The sequence below is a fragment of the Nyctibius grandis genome, chromosome 5 (genome assembly GCF_013368605.1).
Source record: "Nyctibius grandis isolate bNycGra1 chromosome 5, bNycGra1.pri, whole genome shotgun sequence".
NCBI lineage: Eukaryota > Metazoa > Chordata > Aves > Nyctibiiformes > Nyctibiidae > Nyctibius > Nyctibius grandis.
In genome coordinates, this window is record NC_090662.1 from 74,808,913 (window position 1) to 74,832,689 (window position 23,777).

General features: G+C 40.7%; 1 protein-coding gene across 1 annotated transcript in view; it reads right to left on the bottom strand.

Annotated features, from left to right (window-relative positions):
• TULP3 (TUB like protein 3) overlaps positions 1-23,777 on the bottom strand; it is a 39,383-nt gene that overhangs the window by 13,473 nt on the left and 2,133 nt on the right. The window contains exons 2-3 of the mRNA XM_068400748.1: positions 8,173-8,224; positions 1,709-1,871 (exon numbers count right to left, since the gene is read on the bottom strand). Coding sequence (XP_068256849.1) covers positions 1,709-1,871; positions 8,173-8,224 — 215 coding nt within the window. The remainder of the gene's footprint in view (positions 1-1,708; positions 1,872-8,172; positions 8,225-23,777) is intronic.

Sequence of the window (23,777 nt, forward strand, 5' to 3'; positions counted from 1 at the left end):
GTATCATTTTCCCCATTTATAAATATAGTTATTGTATCTACTTTTTTACAAGGGCTTAAGCATTTAAAAATAGGTTGTATTTGTCATGCACATTGATACCTTCAATTCATTTATGGGCAACTACTCTATTTTCTTTTTCTTTGGGTTCCTTGTTTACCCCTGTGCCAATAAGTGAGTGCTCTACAGTGAACACCACAAATCAATTTGATAAAAATATCTACAGCCACAGGCAGAAAAAACTGTAAATGGATGCCCTCTGTCTTTTTGGTAGACATGAAATTTCCATGTTTAAACATGCAATATAGCTGTGTACTGCACTTCATAATTGGTGGAGACGTCTTGATGTCAGGGTCTGGCATAATACTTAATACACGTTTGTGTAGCACACAACATGTAATTGTAGTTCCAGCTTTGGATTTCTTGCTTTTCCACTGTTTTCCTTCTGAAAACTTTACTGCTTTATCTAGTCATCACATTTCTGACATGTTCACTGCTGTTATCCTTCTTAAAAGGATTTGTTTGTACTACGGAAGCTTCAGGACTATGGAAGCTAGGGAGGGAGCAGTTAGTATTAATTTTTCTTTCTTGCAGTTTCAGTACTACTGAAGTTTCCTAACTTAGAAGTTATCTCAATCTTTTCTTTCACTCTCTTTTTGACTTAAAAGTGTCTTTTAACAGAAGCTTTCTTCCACCTGATTTTAAACACATAAATGCTACCAGCCACATCACCACTCTCCTCCCCATCCTACGATCCTGAAAGACATCTGGAGAACAAGAAAAACATTCAAGAGGATAACATAGTTCCAAATGTGATCACCAAACCAGGTAACACTGGTTTGTTTGGGTTTTTTAAATCCTACTCTACACATTAATTCTCTATTACTATAATGATGGTGGTATAACATCCTGCAGTAGCATGTATCTCAAAGCCTTAGGATGTTTCCTGTTACTTTCTTGATAGGCTGATGGGATCCTGGCTCTCATAAACTACTTCCTGACACTTCCACTGGAATTCAGAGGTTTCATTGCTGCTCTTTTTTCCTCCCTGTGACATGGAAGTCTTAAGGCTCTGACTACTCTATTTCTTTTCACTCCTAACAGAATGGTCACTATTTTAAGGTAATGTTTTGAGATCACTGAATTATTGCCTTTTTCACTCCAGTACCACTTTGTGTTTGTGACTTTCTGGACCACTATAGCTTCTTTGTCATGTTTCAGTTGTCTCCCTGAAGCCCACAGAAAACAACAGATGAAGTAAAAACCAGCAAGAACCTAATTCAGTATTCATAAGACTTTTGTTTCGCTCTTGTCTACTTTATCATTCAGTCACAAACAATCTTGAGATGGCGTATACCATGATACCATGAAGAAAAGTACAGGCAGTCACTACTGGATTATCTTCCTACCTTTATAGAAGTTCCTAACCCATTTCTACAGTTCTTCTTAGCCTAACACAAGGGAGAGATTACTCAAAGGCACATGAAGATTCTCAGCTGTCACAAAATTCAAGGTATGGTTTTTGTTTTTTTATAGTTCAGTATTGCTCAACCATACTGTACTACAATTCTACTTTTGTACATAGAAAGGCATGTAATCAATCTTGTTTATCACTTGACCAGTGTCACAGCAATGCAGGTGCCCATCCGTGACATAAAATGCATGCACCAGCGTTTTGGGGAACATTGCTGCAATCAGGTGGATTACTTACCATGTAACGTAACATTACTGTGGAAAGGGGTAGGAGTTTCTACTAAAGGAGTCTGTTCCTCACACCATTTTGGCTTTGACCTACACAGCTTCGCCTCAGGATTTGGCTGTACCATCAAGGGTTCAAGACGTTTCTTCCTCTGCTTCTTCTCTAGAAGAGCTCTCTGTGAAATAAAGAAAAAACAGGAAATAAGGATGAGTAACCACATCCAGAAAGGCAGAAACCATGCCTCAGCCATTGGCAATGACATGTCACTGATCAGGATCTCCAATAAACCTGAAATACTCTTGTAATCTGTTACAAAAATCCTAGACACAGATTTCACTGCGTCTCTGGAGTGAAACACTGATTCTCCATCAGTGGTTGATGGGTGATGTGGACACCTGTTTATTTTCTGATCTATCCTGAGACCATCACCTGATAATGTTAACTCCTTTCATCCAGTCTAAACTGCAGCAATCCTTAATATAGCCAAATGCAGCAGTCGTTTATAATCCAATATGAAACATTTCACAAAGTAAGTATTATAATATACAGCATGTTCATGCAATTTTATTACTGCATGCATCCTACTTAAGCTGATAAAGTAGACAAAACAGCTCACAAGGACTCTCCGCTCTTTCCACTGCAGTTATGATTGGACTAAACATTCCATCATTTAGGACAACTTCCTGTGCATACAGGCAACGAATAATTTTTCCTCCCTCTTTTGTACAATTAAGCTAACTTTGTACTAAGAGAACTATCTCCAAGACTATCTGAAAATGCCAGAGTAAAGATGAGAGCACTTGCCCTATGCATTATATGGCAGTTAAGTATTTTACTGTATTAGCATAACATTTCTAAAAATCCTTAAGCAGGGCTCACTCTGCCACTGCAGTTACAAATGCCGTCACAATGCAGCAAAAGCAAGTCAGGACTTGCAAAGGAAAAGGTTTTTGTCTCAAAAGCTATCATCTTATAGGGAGAACTCAAAACAAATAGTTCCCAGAAACGAATGTTGAGAGATAAGACTTAGAGGAAGAAAAAAAAAATTACAGTCAATAAAATAGGACTGATCCAGTAAAAGGAAAATTTATCTACCTAGCAAAATTTTTCCGTGTAATTCAGGATTGAAAGGAAAGCACGGTAAATCCAAATGTTAAAAAATAAAACATTGCTTTTCCAAGATACACACACATTTGATGTTTATGATTTCCTACTAAATGAGAATAGAAACAACTTCTAGACTTAAATCAAGGCAAATGAGGACAATGCACCATTTTTAAGACAGCCACACTTAATCCTTAAAAGTTAAGGTGAGGCATGAAGAAGGAAAAATTATGTTCTAATATTGTGAACTGGCTGAAGGAAAGAAGCCAGAGAGTGGTGGTCAATGGGACAGAGTCCAGTTGGAGGCCTGTGTCTAGCGGAGTCCCGCAAGGGTCGGTACTGGGACCAGTACTATTCAATATATTCATTAATGACTTGGATGAGGGAATAGAGTGCACTGTCAGCAAGTTCGCTGATGACACAAAACTGGGAGGAGTGGCTGACGCGCCAGAAGGCTGCGCAGCCATTCAGAGAGACCTGGACAGGCTGGAGAGTTGGGCGGGGAGAAATTTAATGAAATATAACAAGGGCAAGTGTAGAGTCCTGCATCTGGGCAAGAACAACCCCGTGCACCAGTACAAGTTGGGGGCAGACCTGTTGGAGACCAGCGTAGGGGAAAGGGACCTGGGGGTCCTAGTGGACAACAGGATGACCATGAGCCAGCAGTGTGCCCTTGTGGCCAAGAAGGCCAATGGCATCCTGGGGTGTATTAGAAGGGGTGTGGTTAGCAGGTCAAGAGAGGTTCTCCTCCCCCTCTACTCTGCCCTGGTGAGGCTGCATCTGGAGTATTGTGTCCAGTTCTGGGCCCCTCAGTTCAAGAAGGACAGGGAACTGCTAGAGAGAGTCCAGCGCAGAGCCACGAAAATGATTAAGGGGGTGGAACATCTCCCTTATGAGGAGAGGCTGAGGGAGCTGGGTCTCTTTAGCTTAGAGAAGGGGAGACTGAGGGGTGACCTCATTAATGTTTATAAATATGTAAAGGGCAAGTGTCAAGAGGATGGAGCCAGGCTCTTCTCAGTGACATCCCTTGACAGGACAAGGGGCAATGGGTGCAAGCTGGAACACAGGAGGTTCCACTTAAATATGAGGAAAAAACTTCTTTACGGTGAGGGTGACCGAACACTGGAACAGGCTGCCCAGAGAGGTTGTGGAGTCTCCTTCTCTGGAGACATTCAAAACCCGCCTGGACGCGTTCCTGTGTGATATGGTCTAGGCAATCCTGCCCCAGCAGGGGGATTGGACTAGATGATCTTTCGAGGTCCCTTCCAATCCCTAACATTCTGTGATTCTGTGATTCTGTAATGCACCACTATGCAAATGATGTGCACATCACCACTATGCAAATGATGTCCCTTGCCGTAGATGCAGTTCAATCATGCCTGCTTCTTAGGTACCTGAACACCCCCTGAAAATTGTTCTTGAACCCTTTCTTCATCAAATCCTTTTCAGTCTCCAAGGATCCATCAGATAAACAGCACCAACAATTCAATCCACTTGAGACATAGATGTCTTCGGAACCTCTTCCTCTCCTGTTATGTTTTTTTCTCTCTCATGTTGGTTCTTTCCTCTCCTTTTAGGCTTTTTATCTCAAGTAAGGTTAGTTTCTCAGGCAACCTCTCCCTGAGGCATTCCAACACAACTCAGCCCTTGGTCCTTTATTCTTTCTGCTTTTCAAGTGCTTATTTATAAAAAAAAGCCAATCAACACCAAAAAAAAACACCCAAAAAAACAACTACAAAAAAACAAACCAAAATGACCTCTTCATTTAAAATCATAATTACACTTTGAAGACTGGACTGAAATACAGGTAGTGTTTGTTACTGCAGAATTCTTTGGAAGGATTGTCCCACAGGGCAAAAATTACATAAAATTGCAAAGAGATTATCACATTGGTCTAGAAAAAGAAAAGAAAAATAAGCAGTAGAAGTCAAATTCTTAGAAAATGCTAATTACAGATAAAATTTTTTTTCTAGAAAGGCAGTCAGACCCTCCAGAAGAATTTACATTGGTTTGTTTGGTTTTTAAATTAATGCTGAGGAAAAGTAAAAAAATTTATAATAGTTTAAATAAAAGGCGAGAGGGAAAACAAGAATAAAAATATTATACTGTGAATAAGGATTTGAGAAAAATTGTTGCCAAGGCTTCTCTACCTGACAAACAGACAGACAAGAAAAAAATAAAAGACACATCCTAAAGGCAGTAAGAAAGTACACAGCTACTACTAGAATGGGAAATTGAATTTGGGATCAATATTGGATATAATAATTTTCAGCGCTACTTAACAGATTATTCTGTTAGATGAGCTTTTTTAAACATTTCACTGCTTGCCACTCTAAAAATTTATTTTTTTCTTATTATAGTACTTTCTCTTTCATCAAAGAGTTTCTAGGACTCACCAATCCAATGGGATCATATTGGTTTATAGTGAAACACATACTTTACTGCTGGTGATGTTACCTACCTTCTTCTTGCAAGAACTTCAGGATGATTATCCTGACAAAACTTGAGCAGTAATATAATTCGACAAAACTTGATAGTAATTTGTTTTGTTTTAAAAAGGCTTCTCTCTACTACTTTGCATATTGAGATGGAAAAAATCTACAAGCCCACTGAGAGGACACATAGTAGCAGTTCATTTTCTCTACATAGGGTGGCAAAGCAGCCTGACCTTCAGTACTGTGTTCTCAGACTCATTCCACTAAGATGAAGTAGAATAAACGGAAACTGTATTTTGCTTCATTTTTTTTACTAACTAGCTTTTTCCTCCAGCTCTGTGTTACAGTAAAAATTCATATAATATTACAACAAAAAATTTAGATAATTCATGAACAGGGCACCAGAACACATAGCCCATTAAATAAATAACAGATACAGACTATCATGATTTGTTCAGGATTTTGTGAACGTATTAAATACTTTCAGAATACTTCCAGAAACATTTTCTTTGCCTCACAGAAAAGCATAACATTAGAATACAGGATGATTAAAGGATCACAAACCACCAGCTCCGGTTCTAATGAGTTTCCAACAAGCTAAGAAGTCAGATGCATCAGATGAATATATCATAGCAGACCAATAAGACAACTAGTTTAGTATTCTTTCTACAACTATGATGAACAGGAAGATGGCATACAGGAAGGTTCCAACCACTCCACACTTGAAGGTGCAATACCATACTACTTATTATTTGGCATGGTCCTACCTTAGAAGGCCACGTGGGATGGATTCTAGCTCTGAAACACCCTCTTCACTCTTCCAGCTCCTCCTTTGTTCATGCTGAGGCAGCAGTGACAATGCTAGTGATGATGGCATTAATGAAACTTCGTGTCAAGAGTAAGTACCATACCAGGTACGTTCAGAAATATGCCTTCAGCTTCATGTTCTCCACCCACAGGGAGATGGCAGCATTGCACTTTGAGCTGCAGGTGCCTCAAAAGACAAGGGAATACCTTCTACTGCTTGGGAAGTAAGCACTGCCTGAGCAGCGACACACTTTCCTCAAGGAAAAGGCAGTAGTCTAGATAAAAGCATCTTGGCAGGCAGAGCTGGGCCACAGATGGAACTTGATGTCATGCATTATTATAAATAATATTTTACTGTAATTACAGGGTTTCCAAATCCATCATAAAGATGGATGACAGGCATATGTCTCTGCGGTGGCAAATGCAGAGTCTCTGTATGGCCAAAGGTTCTAAACATGATCCTGCTGGATCATCGACAAACATACTGCATTTTTTATCCCAATTCCTATAAATGTTTAGGACAAATTAATCAAGCGGGGCATCAGCTACAACCAGCAATGAGTCTATCACGTCTGATAGTGATCTCCTATTGACCTCTGTTTCTTCAGAAGGCAGGGTGTTATTCATGTAGAAGTTAAAAGTAGACTTTAAAAGTTACTATTCAAACCTAAGCATACAATTCTAAATTAGAGACTGTTAGCAATTCTCAACAAATCTCATTTGCAAGCAGGGGGGGTGGTGTTAAAGCATATTTTAGTGAAATTTTCTAGCTGTTGGTTTTGCAGATGATTGCAATTCATCCAAATCCAAGAAAGCCTGAAACAAAACTGCAAAAGCATAAGAATTCTTTAAACGCACCTCTTCATGATTCAACTGATAGTTGCTTTGAGGGAATTCCACCCAGCCCAGCAGCTTTGTTTTGGTGGAATAGCAATGCATCCCCATGGCAAGGTCTGAAACTAGGCATACATTGACCACAGGGCCTAGCACTAGGAGCCAGTGATTACTACCAGATTATGACCCAAGACAACAGTCCTAAAACAGACATTGAGGTTCATCCCCAAGCAGTCAGACCATCCTTAGTTTTAGGGCTTCTTACTGAGTGGCATTTGGCACTAAATACTCTTTTGCCAATTACTTGAACTAATGCTCGTTTTTTTTTAAACAGGTGTTACTGGATAGCCTACATGTAAAAGGATTATCCTAGCTTCCACAAATATGACCAAAGATAAATTTTACTCCTTGACTCTGAAGTGTTTTAAATAAGTGCCTGTATACACACAGATAAAGTTGGTAACAAATCCACTGTCTGAAGTCAAAGCTAAGCAAACTCAGACTATAAATAATGAACAAGTTCTGGTAAAGAGGGTTATTGTCCTCTGCAACAGTTCCCTGAAGACTGTTATGTCTGGATTTAAAGATCCTCAGCTGAGAGAGAGCTTTTCTAAAAAACATACTTTTAATTTGAACACAGATGAATTTAATGCAAGACAGTGATTTGTGGTCCATGTGAAAAGGCCAGCAAGAGAATCATAATAATCTCACATCTCCTAATCTATTTGTAAGCATTTAAAATTTCACAGAGGAAGAATATTAAGGATGGATATGTTATTGCCTTGAAGAATATGGTGATGTAAGCATCCAGCAAACAGCGCTTTAAAAACTGAAACCTATAACCTAATAGTTGACAAATGTTTGGCTGTAAATGTTTTCTTTGTAGAAAACAAAAAAAGCCAAAAGATGCTGGAAATCTTTCTCAATGGTAGTGTTAAGGAGATCTCTCTATATAGCTCAGGGAAACTTTTTCTTTTTCTTTGATGCTTAAAAATTGATAATTCCCTGCAGTCTTCGTCTCTTTTGATTCATTGCTGCATTGTGGTTACTCAATCCCAATGAAATGAGAGGAAATATGAGAAATAAATGTATCAAAGAAATCAAGCCTACAAGCCATAGCAAAGTTGACTTACACTAACAAAAGCCATGAAAATCTTTAATGAAAAATGTTAGCAATGAGTTCTTGTTTGTATTCTTTAGACATTTTTAGCATTTCACCCCCATTTCCCAAGCCTCTAGATGGCTAATGTTTGTTTTCCTATACTTATTTTTACCAGCTTCAAAACTCTCATTTACCTGATTCTCTAGTTTCAGCTGTCGTAGATTCATGCTTTCATCCTGAAAGATACTGGAAAAGGGAAAGAAACAAATTAATTATTGCTAGTATATAGTTTGCATTATAAGAGCACAGGATATTCACAGACTACAACTTCACCGTCAAGACTTCAAAACAACTGTAAGATGTACCTTCTATCCCATGAAAAGACCAAGTTACAAGGCATTAAAAAATAAAACATACTTCACATTCTGTTATAAACAGGACCAAATTGTAGTTTAATCACCAAGCAAAAAAGGCTTCATTACTGATGGATGGATTATGAGCCACTACTGAGGTGGGCTATGAGACAATTTATATCTGAAGGCTTAACACAGTTCAGAATAGTTCAGACCAGTTCAGTAAAGTCCCTGCTCCTTCATAAAATACCCAGTTCGAAATTAACTCAGAATTTTAGGTTTTGTCTTGGAGTCAAACCTACACCATTTTCTCCTCCTGCCAGACTTTCCAGACCTACTGTTAATAGCTGAGAGAATCTGTATTTGCAACACCTGATATTAACTCCTAGAGATTAAAAAAATAATTATTTCACTATTTAAGTGTTTTATAGATAACTTTCATAAGAACTCTAGGTTTTTGCTCTAAGTTGTGTTCCATATAGACTTCCCATTTCCTTTTGTACGATAATGAATGATGACATAAAATGCAATTTAGAGCAGTTAATCCTACAAAGGGGACAAGTACTTAATTGACAAGTAAGCACATGTTCTGCCTACCACAGTTGTGCACTTTCCTCCTACACAGCTTTGACAAAGACCTCTCTGGAAGTGAGAAAGCATCAGGAAGATACTTAATATGGGAAACAGACAAACGTTATATATTTTATTGATGGCACACAGAAAAGCAGAGCTAGCCAGAATTTTAGTTTAAACAGGAAATTCTCTGTCTGGTCTAGGTATGAAGAAATGTCCAATGATGTGAAGTCACAAGCTGGCAGACAGTGCTGAATATAACCCTAACAAGGAAAACCAGAGAGATGGAGAGGGACAGGGAGAGAGGTGGGGTGGGGTTTCTGCAAAACACATGCCATGGAAATTGGATCACAGCACATCGAGCTAACAAGAGGAGAGAGGGCTCAGAGTCCCCTTAACCCCTAGTAACTCCACATTTGACTCAACTTCCAGGCAAGCAGACAACAGCTCAGAGGTCCTTACAGACAGACTAACCCTAGCTAACACAGACCCTGTTCTGGAAGGCCGAAACGTGCAGGCAACAAGTTTTGTAGACACACACCATGTATAACAGTTTATATGCTCCAAAATTGATGCTTACTGCCCAGCTAATGGTATTTTAAAGCAAGTTACCACTGCCATTGCTTTTTACTTTGCAGTTTTCCTTATTTCTATAATTTGTTTCTAATGTATTTTAAGTATAATCACATAACAGGTCTAGGACCTCAAAAACATCTTGCTTCTAAAAACTGACATTACTCCTCACATGGACCAGCACCTTGGATTCAAAGGGAATGGAGGGCCTGGAAAAATTAATGTCTTTCTTGAAGAGGATGGAGAGCTATTATGTGTCCCCACAGCAACAGCTACAGTAATACACTTGTCTCCACCTGAAAATATTCACAATTTCAAAAAGAAACGTCCAGAGACATATCTACTCAGTGCAGCAAGATATACATTAGTTGCCACATGAAACTTCAACATAAAGTTAAAATGTGACAGGCTTTTTATTTAAAGCATAGGTGATGGAAAAGGCCATCTTTGGCAAAGTCTGAAAAATGCTTAAAAGCTCCAGTTAAAATATTCATGACCAAAAAAAAAGGGTGGGGTGGGGAACGTTCCTCTTCTTTTCATACGGCTACTGACTTAAGAAATAGATGACATTTGTTAACTGCAGTCAAGAGTTTGTTATAAAGCAATCTAAGTAACTCTGATCAATATTAGATTTATGGACACTTTCTTATATAATTAAAAAGAACTACAAAGGTGTCCTGTAGCTACTGTCAGTGGTTTTGTTGCTTCTCCTAATAGAAAATGAATCCCCAACAATTTGAATCTCTTCTTCAGAAAATAAAATGAAAGAAAAAACACTACCACTTTTGGAAATAAGTTTCCAGGTTCTTCTTTTTACCTGGAAGATGGCAAAATGCTGAAATATTAGAACTCGCGTATGTGCCTTGTGGAAATCCTTAATGAAAAATATTTACTTTGTATTTTTATATTATTTTCTACCCACACTATTATAAAGTTACATAACATCAGACAGGTCTGAAGACTGTTGGAACAGGACCGTAAGGCAGACTACACGATGCCTCACCTCCAACTGCTTAACTGAGGCTCAAACATGGTTGAAATACACAAAGATTCTAACAGGTCACAGACCTTGATAAAGCAAAAGATAACATGTGTTCTCTTTCATAATCTACTGTTAAACACAGACCAAAATCATCTCGTAACAGGCCATAAAATGAAAGCAGCCATCAATCCTTCCCATTATAAAGTGCAAGGATTCATACAAGGAGCAAAATGAAAAGAAACAGTAAAGCCAAGAGCACGGTGGCACTGTAAATAGTAGGTTAAAAAAAAAAATTACACTATTTTTATTTACTCCTGCAGAATTGCTTCCAGCACTTGGTCATCATGAAAGTGTAACATAATAACCAGATAAAAAAAAGACAGACACACTTCAAACTTTTTTCTACCCACCACAGCCGGGTTGCTGCTGTTACAGACTTCACAGGAAAAGGCTGTGCCAGAGTCACTCCCACAGCTCACCGCTGAGGAATGCAAGTAGTGAGCTAATACAGCTGCAGGCTTCAAACACCAATCCCCCTTCAGATGGACTGGCTACACAGATCGGTACATCTAAGTGCTCTTCGGACATGCCCACGCAAAACTGCCATGCTCTTCGCTGTGCTTTTCTATTGGAAGGGTTTACGTGCAATAGGAGGAATTAAATACCCAGTAGGAACCGGAAAAATCAGCAGCACTTCCATAGCTACAACACCACAGTTCAAAACAGGAAAAAAGAAACAACCACGAAGCCAGTCGCTCATTTACCTTTGATAAAAAAGAACTGAAAATACTCAAGTAGCCTGTCACGATCTTCCTCTTCCCAACTGCTGCTGCAGAACAGACTACGCGAGACCCTGCTCACCCACTCCTCTGCTGCATTTACCAGAACCCACTAGCTCTCCTACTAAAGCTGCATGACGGGTAATGGACACATGCCACAGAGAAAGGAAAAATGACCCAGAATGTAACATAGAAGTGAAAACTACTGATTATCCAGGATATAGAATAAAAATGAGAGTGGAAAGCAACTACTTAACAAAAACACTCAATTCAGAAGATGCAACAGCATATCTGAATGTGGGAGAAGACAGCAAGACATAAAGGGCTTACAGATCCATTTCTCCTCACAGATCCATCTCCAGATTCGACACAGTTCAACATGAACCAAATGTTTTATTTTTAACTGATACCACCTCAAATTCCTGCTGAAATCAGAATTAGCCTTGTTTTCATATCATAAGCAGGAATTAAAGTGTTGCAATAGGAATATGAATGATAAACTTATTATAGATGTGTTTATTTGGTCTTTCCTAACCATTTTCAGAATACCAAACTAACCACAATGAAGAGGTAACTCACAAGCTATTTAACAGATGTTCATATATGCGATTAAGGCTTCATTTTTATGCAGTTTATTTTTGTTTCTGTAAAAAAGGCACACTACGTCTATTGACAGCTCTTTCAGAATGAACGTATTACTTTTCACTAACACACTGCAATTTTGGCATTACAAACTATGTTGTAAAGCATACATATGGATAGGCAGAGTTAACACTCTTGTTTTCATTACAACTTCATTGTGTTCCTGAATATATTATACTTAAAAAACCCAAAACAGTTACGTTTAAAGCACTTGGCAATAATTACCATTGAATCAGCCAAATACAAACTCACAGTATAATGCAACTCCGAGAATAATTAAATACCCCGATATTAAAGCAGAAGAGCACAGAAAATATGGCAAGAAAGCAATCCACCAGTCTGAAAATGGTCTTCCCATTCTGTCCAAGGCCCACACAAGAGAAAGGATTCTGAAGAGCTGAAGAGGGTTCAGCAGAAAGCTTGACCAAGGAGTGGAAAACGTACCTCTCAGCAAGATTTGAATGCATCCTACAGTTTATTCAAGAGAAAAATCAATCGATACGCTCCACTGTATTCCATGGATTTGAGGCCACAAATGACTATTGATTACTCTGCCCCTCTCAGGTGGAAAACAATAACTTAGAGGAGAGGAGTGAGCGGAGGCAAGTCTATGGCCGTGGCAAAAGGCGAGTGCCCTCCTTGCCTACCTTGCCTCCACAGGTGCCTCTGAGCAATAGATATGAAGCCCTAGTGGAATACAGCTGGTCCAACGGGGATGTGGTGGAGAGGCAACCTATATCAGAGGTCCCACCACAGTCAGAAAAACCTGACAGGCGTATAGCTACCTCCTCCACAAGGAAGAAGAGAAGAGTTTTAGTGGTTGGAGACTCCTTCCTAAAGGGATCTGAAGGCCCAATAGGCAGAGCTGACCCCCATCACAGGGAGGTCTGCAGTCTGCCTGGAGCCCGAATCAGGGATATCACCAGGCAACTCCCCAACCTGGTGAAGGCCACAGACTACTACCCCCTGCTGATCTTCCAGACAGGTGGGGAAGAAGCTGCATCCCATAGCCTGAGGGGGATGAAGAAAGACTACAAGGCCCTAGGACGGTTGGTGAAAGAGTCTGGGGCACAAGTTGTTTTCTCCTCCCTCCTTCCATTTTCAGGTGAGGACGTGGGATGGAATAGTAGGATTCTCTCTATTAATGCCTGGCTACGAGACTGGTGCTACAGGCAGGGCTTTGGGTTCTTTGATAATGGCTGGTTTTATAAGACACCAGGCGTGACGGTAATACATGGGAAAGGTTTATGTCGTAGGGGCAAAAGGGTTCTGGGACAGGAATTAGCAGGGCTCATTCGGAGAGCTTTAAACTAGATTCGAAGGGGGATGGGGTAGTAGCTGGGCTTGCACTGCTGAGGCAACGCTCTAGTGTTGAGGTAGACCAGGAGGCCTCCCATCCCCCTGGGGTGAAATCTGTGTGCTCAGCTCGCTCCCTGAAATGCCTGTACACCAATGCACGCAGCATGGGGAATAAACAGGAGGAGTTGGAAATCCGTGTTCGGTCGGGGGGCTATGACTTAGTGGCAATTACAGAGACTTGGTGGGACGCCTCGCATGACTGGAATGTGGTCATGGATGGCTATGTCCTGTTCAGGAAAGACAGGCCACTAAGGAGAGGTGGTGGAGTTGCTCTTTATGTGAGTGAGCAGCTAGAATGTATTGAGTTCTGTCCAGGGGCGGATCAGGAGCGAGTTGAGAGTTTGTGGGTGCGAATTAAGGGGCAGGCTGGCAGGGGTGATACTGTTGTGGGTGTCTATTACAGGCCACCGGATCAGGATGAGGAGGGTGATGAGGCCTTCTACAGGCAGCTGAGAGCAGTCTCGCAATTACAGGGCCTGGTTGTTGTGGGGGATTTCAACTACCCTGATATTTGCTGGGAGGCCTACTCAGCCAGCCATCCCCAGTCCAGGAGGTTCCTCCAGTGCATTGATGATAACTTTCTGATGCAAATGGTGGATGAGCCAACTAGGAGAGGAGCGCTGCTGGATCTTATCCTCACTAACAAGGAGGGTCTGGTTGAAGAGGTGAAGGTTGAGGGCAGCCTTGGTTGTAGTGACCATGAGATGGTAGAGTTCAGGATCTCATGTGGCAGGAACAGAATAGCTAGCAGAATCGCAACCCTGGACTTCAGGAGGGCCAACTTTGGCCTTTTCAAGCAATTGCTAGGGGAAATCCCATGGGACAGGGTACTAGAAGGTAAGGGGGCTCAAGATAGTTGGTTAGCATTCAAGGACTGCTTCTTCCGAGCTCAAGATCAGAGCATCCCAGCAGGTAGGAAGTCAAGGAAGGGTACCAGGAGACCTGCATGGTTAAACAGGGAACTGCTGGGCAAACTCAAGTGGAAGAAGAGGGTGTACAGATCATGGAAGGAGGGGCTGGCCACTTGGGAGGAATATAAGTCTGTTGTCAGAGGATGTAGGGAGGCAACTAGGAAAGCTAAGGCCTCCTTGGAATTAAACCTTGCAAGAGAGGTCAAGGACAACAGAAAGGGCTTCTTCAAATACATTGCAGGTAAAGCCAACACTAGAGGCAATGTAGGCCCACTGATGAATGAGGTGGGGGCCCTGGAGACAGAGGATAAAAAGAAGGCGGAGTTACTGAATGCCTTCTTTGCCTCTGTCTATACTGTTGGAGGCTGTACTGAGGAGCCCCGGACACCTGAGGCCCCAGAAGAAGTCAAGATAGAGGAGGAATCTGTCTTGGTAGATGAGGGCTGGGTCAGGGACCAATTAAGCAATCTGGACGTCCATAAATCCATGGGCCCTGATGGGATGCACCCACGGGTGCTGAGGGAGCTGGCGGAAGTCATTGCTAGCCCACTCTCCATCATCTTTGCTAAGTCGTGGGCAACGGGAGAGGTGCCTGAGGACTGGAGGAAAGCGAATGTCACTCCAGTCTTCAAAAAGGGCAAGAAGGAGGACCCGGGTAACTATAGACCGGTCAGCCTCACCTCCATCCCCGGAAAGGTGATGGAACAACTTGTCCTTGGTGCTGTCTCTAGGCACATCAAGGATAGGGGGATCATTAGGGGCACTCAGCATGGCTTCACCAAGGGGAAGTCATGCTTAACCAACTTGATAGCCTTTTATGAGGACGTAACCCGATGGATAGATGACGGTAAAGCTGTGGATGTGGTCTATCTCGATTTCAGTAAAGCGTTTGACACGGTCTCCCACAGCATCCTCGCAGCTAAACTGAGGAAGTGTGGTCTGGATGATCGGGTAGTGAGGTGGATTGTGAACTGGCTGAAGGAAAGAAGCCAGAGAGTGGTGGTCAATGGGACAGAGTCCAGTTGGAGGCCTGTGTCTAGCAGAGTCCCTCAAGGGTCGGTACTGGGACCAGTTCTATTCAATATATTCATTAATGACTTGGATGAGGGAATAGAGTGCACTGTCAGCAAGTTCGCTGATGACACAAAACTGGGAGGAGTGGCTGACGCACCGGAAGGCTGCGCAGCCATTCAGAGAGACCTGGACAGGCTGGAGAGTTGGGCGGGGAGAAATTTAATGAAATATAACAAGGGCAAGTGTAGAGTCCTGCATCTGGGCAAGAACAACCCCATGTACCAGTACAAGTTGGGGGCAGACCTGTTGGAGAGCAGCGTAGGGGAAAGGGACCTGGGGGTCGTAGTGGACAACAGGATGACCATGAGCCAGCAGTGTGCCCTTGTGGCCAAGAAGGCCAATGGCATCCTGGGGTGTATTAGAAGGGGTGTGGTTAGCAGGTCAAGAGAGGTTCTCCTCCCCCTCTACTCTGCCCTGGTGAGGCCGCATCTGGAATATTGTGTCCAGTTCTGGGCCCCTCAGTTCAAGAAGGACAGGGAACTGCTAGAGAGAGTCCAGCGCAGAGCCACGAAAATGATTAAGGGAGTGGACATCTCCCTTATGAGGAGAGGCTGAGGGAGCTGGGTCTCTTTAGCTTAGAGAAGAGGAGACTGAGGGGTGACCTCAGTAATGTTTATAAATATGTAAAGGGCAAGTGTCATGAGGATGGAGCCAGGCTCTTCTCAGTGACATCCCTTGACAGGACAAGGGGTAATGGGTGCAAGCTGGAACACAGGAGGTTCCACTTAAATATGAGGAAAAACTTCTTTACGGTGAGGGTGACCGAACACTGGAACAGGCTGCCCAGAGAGGTTGTGGAGTCTCCTTCTCTGGAGACATTCAAAACCCGCCTGGACGCGTTCCTGTGTGATATGGTCTAGGCAATCCTGCTCCGGCAGGGGGATTGGACTAGATGATCTTTCGAGGTCCCTTCCAGTCCCTAACATTCTGTGATTCTGTGATTCGGTGATGAGAGAGGAGAAGACAACAAAATCCAGTCATACATAACTGAAGCTAAACAAATTCAGACTGCAAATAAAATTTTTATTTAACATTGTGAGTAATTAACCATTGGGATACGTCATGGAGCTGTGGATTTTCAACAGAAAGCAACAGGTTTTAATCAAGGTTGAATATTACTATGCTAAAGACTGCTGTCATGGAGTAAGGCTATGGTCTACATAAGATTTCAGGTGTGGTTATCCCAGATGGGAGAGCTAAGCATTCTTCTTTCAAGTTATATCAAGGGACCAACTAAGTCCCCTTTATATACTGACTGTTGAAGCTGTAGAGAGACAAAGAAAAGGTTGACTTTATTGTAGACCAGTTTTGCAAGGAATTGACTGGCTGCAGCTGTGAGAGGCAACAAGCAGAAGAAGCAAGAAAGGCCACAAGAACAGCATCCTGTAGAAAGAAAATGTTCTACATGATCCAGAATTGACTGGAAAGACAGATGTGAAATACATTAAATAAAGGAAAAAACCCCTCATGATAGTTTTTCCTGCATTCAATTAAATAAGTACATTCCTCATATGTCCGCTAAAGAAATACTCTACTAAGTCTGTTCTCCTAAACAAGCAATGTAGCAAGGCCTTGCAGATTAAAAAGTTTCCCAGATAGCTAAAGCTATTCTGCAATTCAAATAGTTACAGTTTTGATAAGTAATGGAGTAAGGTTCTCTGGCCTCTTTTAAGCAGAAGGTCAGACTAGCTGACAAAACCGGACCCCACCCCAACCTTGAAAGAAAATCTGACCCAAGAGAAGGAAAGATAGCTTGTTTTGCTTTTTAACTGTTCTAAGCTTCTTTAGAGCACATATTAACACTGTATATGCACTGAACTCTTGGTGAGAGAAATTCAGGAAGTATCACCTGTTTGTGCACAGCTCCAGGGAAGATACTAAAAATTCAGATACTCCATAGTTTGGCAGAGAGATTCAGTGAAAGTGTCCAGCAGAAACTTTTAGCTCATTTTAAAGTGGACTAGATTTTGAGTTTACTGTGCCTTGTTACAAACAAGCTTGATATTTTATATCAGTCTGACACATAAATCCTTCTTTTAACAAACACAATCTTTCAATATTGATGGGAATACGAATCTATCCATTAACAACCACGATCCTTAGATCTTTAACTGCTTCCATTGCTCTATTTCCTTTAAAGGAACTCCAAGGCACAAAAAACTAATACCATCTTCCTCCACAAATGTCCCAAACTTCCCAATATCTTATGTTCCATTTCTCACTCTATAGAGGGCTGCTTCCATCAGGAGTCTAACAAAGTTCATGTAACTCCTTTTTCCTTTGCAGGACAGTTTATTAATGTGGTAGCAGCAGTTACATCTCTGAACAATACTCCCAGAACTTAAGAATCAGGGAATGAGAAGAATGTGGCTTGTGGCACATATCTTTGTCCACTAGATTTTATTTTTAGCTGTAGAAGAGCAAGTAAAAGCAACTTCAGTAAGAAATGCAGTCAGCTGGTAGGAAAGGGTTTCACTCTTAACTCTCCAAAGAACTTTCATGGGAATTGTTCTCCTCATCTGAACTGCAGCTATGACGGAAAACAGAAGCTGTAGAAAAGAGATCATTTGAAGAATTCTTATCTTTTAAAATATATATTCCAAACAAAAATTGCAATACGGTCTCCGGAAACTGGTTGAAGAACAAAATTTATCTGTAATGCACCTTCCAATCCACAAAAGGGAGGAGTCCCATCTGCTTTCCTGGCAACTGACACAATTCTAATTGTTCATTTCTGGGAAAATGTATAACTTAGCATCCATAGGAGGGAGGATTATCAAATTTTTCTGCCTTCCCCAAGGCAGAAGAGTGGGTTTTTTTGGCAAACATGGGATATTCTTTCCTTCATAATTAAATTAACTACCAGTAAGTCTTCCAAGGTAAACTGGATCTGCTGCAAATCAGCCATAAAATGCCACACCCATTTCTAAGTGACACAGCTCAGGTTGCATCAACATTTCAGTTATACCTTATTTTCAAGCAGTTGATATTTCAACAAGGGCAAGTTTTAGCCTCTATCTGGCTTTTTTTACAAAAAGAATCCTTTCTCCAGTGAAATCAGTTTTACTTTTGATTTCCCCCCTCCCCAAAGAAACACGCACAGGTTTCTAATGCCAAAGGTTTCACAAAATTTGTTTGGCAAGTTTTTTACCTGCTGAACATATTATGGTAAATGACATGGCAACAGTGAACATCTCATTTTGGAAGCAACTCTGAATGAGTGAGTATATTGTTGTCAATAAAGACTTATATATATAAAAATAAATAAATATGCTTTAATACACAAATTATGTCCCACTTGATACAGACTGAATAAGACTTATCTCAGAATATTTGAAAATAAGTATAAAATGAACTAATAACAATAAAGTCAATTGCCAGACCAGGGTGGGGGAGCAGAAAGACAAGCACCTAGATCTGCATGTGCTACTCCACTTGAACCCTCCAGCACTGCATGTTCCTGCCAGTTAACTTGCAGCAACTATCTGAACGATTTACAACTTAGTAAAGAAGATCCTACAGAAACACAAAGGCAAGTTAGTCCTTTACAACTTCTGCTTCTACCTACCTCCAAGTTTAAAAATGGAACTTGACTCTGAAATCATCAGGTACTTTTCTTTAAAGTCACATGGACTAGAAGCATGCCAAAGACACCCAAACTAAAACACCCTCCCCCTCAGAAAACTGAAAAGGCTGGTGCTCTGAAGAATATACATATATTTTTTTTTTTCTTTGTGTATATATATATATATAGATATGTTTTGCCTTCATTGTGGCAAAACAGCTGCCCCAACAACTCAGAGCAATAGGAATACTGTGGTGAAGAAAGGAATTCAAGAAAAAACAATGAGATGCAGATGTGCTACAGAAAAATCTTCCGATATAAAACATGAATAGGTTAATAATTATTTTTGTTGGCTAAAACCAAGAAAACCGTGAATTTAATCCAAACCTATACTTGCAGCACCATGTTCTCCATACTTGCATAATGCAACAATGCCATTAAATACACAATGTCCTAAAGGTAAGTGAAGTGTACCTGAAAGCAACAGGCTGTCCAGGTTAAAACAGCTCAGCAAGAACACACTACATGTGGCCTAAAGGAGTTCCTTTGAAAATGCATCCTTTTGGGGGTGACTGTTCACATGCCTCATGTAACTAGGTAAATAATGATGCAGTCTAGTACTAACACACTGCAGCTAAGTTAATGCAGAAAAGAGTATTTATCAGTGCAGGAGACACAAACTTCTCTTTTCTTTACAGTACTTGTTCCAGTGATTTTGTAAGGTAAAATGATACAGTGTAGGCAAGGTGAAACAATCACTCGGACAAATCATCCCTATCTTCAGTTTCAAAATGGTATCTGTGGAAGCACAAAACCCTAGTATAAAACTATCATCTCACAAATGCAATGGGATATGCTCTGCCCTATTACATAGCTACACAAACACACCTTGAAATAGGAAGAACTATTGTGGCAGGAGGTTGTTAGGCAAACTAAACAGGAACCTGTTAGTAAAGTAACAGAACATTGAGAAATGAAGATTCTATGGGAGAAAAGTTGAATTATGATGAAACAAAGAATAAAGAATATGCTGTCTGATGAGATTCCTTTTCCAGAAATGGATTGATACTGTCTTGGTGGACAACAAGTTGACCATGAGCCAGCAGTGCACCCTCAAGGCAAAGGTGGCCGACAGCATCCTGGGCTGCGTTAGACAAAGCATTGCCAGAAGGCCAAGGGAGGTGACCCTACCTCTCTGCTCAGCACTGGTGAGGCCACACATGAAGCGCTGTGTCCAGTTCTGGGCTCCTCGGCGCAAGAAAGATATGGACATACTGAAGCAAGTCCATCAAAGGTCCCCAAAGATGATTAAGGGACTGGAGTATCTTTCACATGAGATGAGGCTGAGAAAACTGCAACAGTTCAGCCTGGAGAAGAGAAGGCTCAGAGGGGATCTTAGCCACGTCTATAAATACCTGATGGGAGAGCATAAAGGAGATTAAGCCAATAGGGTCTACTGACAGGGCAAGAGTCAATGGGCACAAACTAAACCACATGAAATTCTATCCAATGGCAAGAAAAAAAACTTTTACTCAGAGTGTGGTCAAACACTGGAACAGGTTGCCCAGGGAGGTTGTGGAGTCTTCATCTTTGGAGATATTCAAAACCTGACTGGACATCGTCCTGTGCAACCTGCTCCAGCTGACCCTGCTGGAGCAGTGGGGTTGGACCAGGTGATGTCAAGAAGCCCCTTCCAACCTCCATGATCCTATGATTCTGTTTGTTCAGGTTCTGGAGATCACAAGATAAATGGAGATGATAGTTTAGAACCTGAGTCTGACAGAACAAACTAGATGACAACAAAGAACACAAGCTGTTACAAGAATATGCAACAGGAACAGAAGCATCATGAAAAGGTTAAATTCTGAGCTCAGAACTATTTTGACCACTGTCCTGCTTAGTGTTTCACATACCATTCAAAAAGTGACTCACCAACGATTAGCTCCTCCTACTTGGAACAAAGGAACAGAGCAATGAAAAAAAAGCAGCACTCTCTGGACAGAAGCTAGTAGATCTTCTATCTGGACTATAAGGAGTGCAAACCAAAGCATGCGTCATTCTCTACTATACTATGCTGGGAGAATAGAGAGTAGATTCTTGGTTTCCTTAGCCAGAAAAGTCTCAAGTAATTTGTTACAGGATACCTAAACTGAAAGGAGTATTCTTTTCCTGGAAGGAAGGCCAAGAGAAGCCAGAAATCCACACAGGCCATTAACCATTAAAGCCATCACAGATGCCGGGAGGGTGGCACAGAGAAAGACAACCATAAGAATAAGAATATGCACATAAACTTATCTTTAAGTGTGTAGCCAAACATGAGTTTTAAACTGGGTTTTTATTACAATGTTTGTCAGAGAAGGGAGACAAGGAATCTCCTGCCAGGAGTTCACAGCTGGTGACTCCCAGTGATCCTGACATTAACAGGGGACACAAATTCACAACATAGCTTGAGTAAGGACTTTTCAGCTCTTAACCACCAATACAACTGCAGAATGCTATGCTTCTAAAATCAAGTTTTTTCAGGTGAAATTAATGAAACTTAGGTTTCTGCTAAGGAAGAGACATTTATTCTTATTAAATAGAAAGCAGAACACCAGCTTTCTATTTAATGTCCTCTCAACTACACACTCCAAATCTCCAGTCATTTTATTTCTACCCAAGGAAAGAGCAAAGCAAGATCCACAGGGGCTTAGAATTCTGACTCCTATGATCTTCTGTTTGTGAATTATTAAGCCTTGCCTGTCACTTTTGTTGACGTCATATCCCACTACAACATGAAACCAGTGTAATGTAAAGCAGTTGCTATTCTCTCCGAGGAACAAAGTCAGCAGTTAAATAGCACACTGTATGCTTAACACAGACTAGGTAAAAAAACCTAAAAGTTCCCTGAACATAAACGTATCACACTTCATGCCACAAACTCCACTTGTTTCACACTCTTTCAAACTAAAAATGGGGGAAGGAACATACATGAAATTTTCTGAACTGACACTCTAGAACAGACTGTGGACTTCTAGTCCCAGTCCGGTTTTTTATTTTTTTAAAGATTGACAGGGGAATCCTTTAAAGAGACAGAAACAGTAAAATTTAATTTCCATCCCAAACTAAGTGACTCGGCAAGATACTGCTGCTCGATTTAGATTCTTGTTCTTTCTTTGCCTCAGATTTCACATAAGAATGCTAACTGTGAAAGGAGAGCAGAAGTGACCACAGATTTCTGTAACAGTAACACAGGCAGTTAGAGTTCTAACATCCCACAGAACATATGTTTTAAACAACACTAGGAGTAAGGGTAAATGTTCTTGCAGTAGTCTAAGGCAAGAGCTCTAGGCATATCAGCAAACCCACTTAGAAGAGAATTCATCCCATGACCCAATTACAACACAATCAACAGTTTTATTTTGGAGATCACCCAACAGCTACGCCTCAGTGACAAAACAAGAGCCTGGAGCAAACCCAGTGCAAGTCTGGTTGCAGAAAGTTTTCACACATACAAAATCATAATTATGTTGAAATCAGGGCACTCGTCCCTCCTACAGATGCCATACCAACAGTGGTTTAAAGAAAAAAAAAAAGGTAGGAGAAGAGAAAAATAATGATGACCATCTCTACAAAGATGGGTCATCAATAACCTAAATACTAAATTGTAAGAGATGGGAGAACTTAGCAGAAACTGAAGATACAATTGAAATAAGGTTCAACTTTAAGACAACTCTTTCATTGTTCTAACTTGCAGTTACCAAGTGCATTTCAAGTTGCATTGGGAAATTTGAGTGACAGGTGTAACAGAGTTGCTACTTTTTCTCTCTTGCCACTGATGTCTACATCTTAGGAAGTGAGGTGATTCCTTCTTCACTCACACTGACAGCAGCGGCATCAAATTGCAGTCGCAAAAGCTTTCCTTTCCTTTCGGAACTGTACTCCTAGGAGTACATCTCAACCACATTTATAAAATATTCACAGGTTTATCTCATTTTGGACAGATCTCTTAGTTATAATGTTCAGACTTGAAAGGGATGAAGCAAACAAGATATTAAGCCATTTCTAAGGATAAGATTTGCAGAATTATAAATCCTGGAATTTATAAAACAGTGTTTGTTAATTTCAAGAAGGTCACCCGTGGCCAAATAAAAATACCCAAGGACTAACAGAGATGCGGATAGGCTTTTAAAAGGAAAATTAAACTTCTCTGTCTTCTCTGGATTACAAGTATAGCTAAAATCATTAGCAAAGTATTTTGTCTTTTTTCCCCAAAATTGTAGTTAAGGTGCATCTATACCAAACGGTCAAGCCCAGCAGCCACCAAGGTTCCTGGCAACCTCAACTACACTAAAGTTTTTCAAATATGGAAAGGGCTTTTGGCTGGGCAACAATACAGAAAATGACTTCTGAACATTTTTCAGTCCATGGGCTCATAATCTTTTGAAAATTAAGCTTATTGACAATAGGCCCTTTTTCTTCATTAACTTTTGAAGACACTGAAGAAGTATCCCAGAGTTCTTGAGTTCACAGACAGAAAACCACTAACTCATGCATGTTTAGTCACCCAAGAAGCATCCAAATTATGTGAGGGACTGCTGTAGTTGACACCGAGTTTTGTAGTCTCTGGAGACTCAGTCAAGATTTCTGCACCTTGAAAATGATGTCTTTATACATGACATCTGCAAATCAAAAGATGAAGCACATTTGGGAGAACATGTGCAAAGCTTTAAGTATTCCTGTATACTGTATAATTATTGTGCAAAAAGGTGAAGTTCATCGGTCTCCAGGATTCTAAAATACTTGCTACCGTAAGAACCAAATTCCCTTCTCAATATTTTAAAGGCTTACAATGATCTAGAATTACTTTTATCTGAATGTTTCTACTGTATTCAACATTATTAATTTCAAGTTAAGTCTCAAAATGGATCTTCTCAAATGAAGAGAGAAGGTATAGCACTTAAAATAGCCATAAAATAGCACTATCAACCTTATAATTTTCTAAAGCA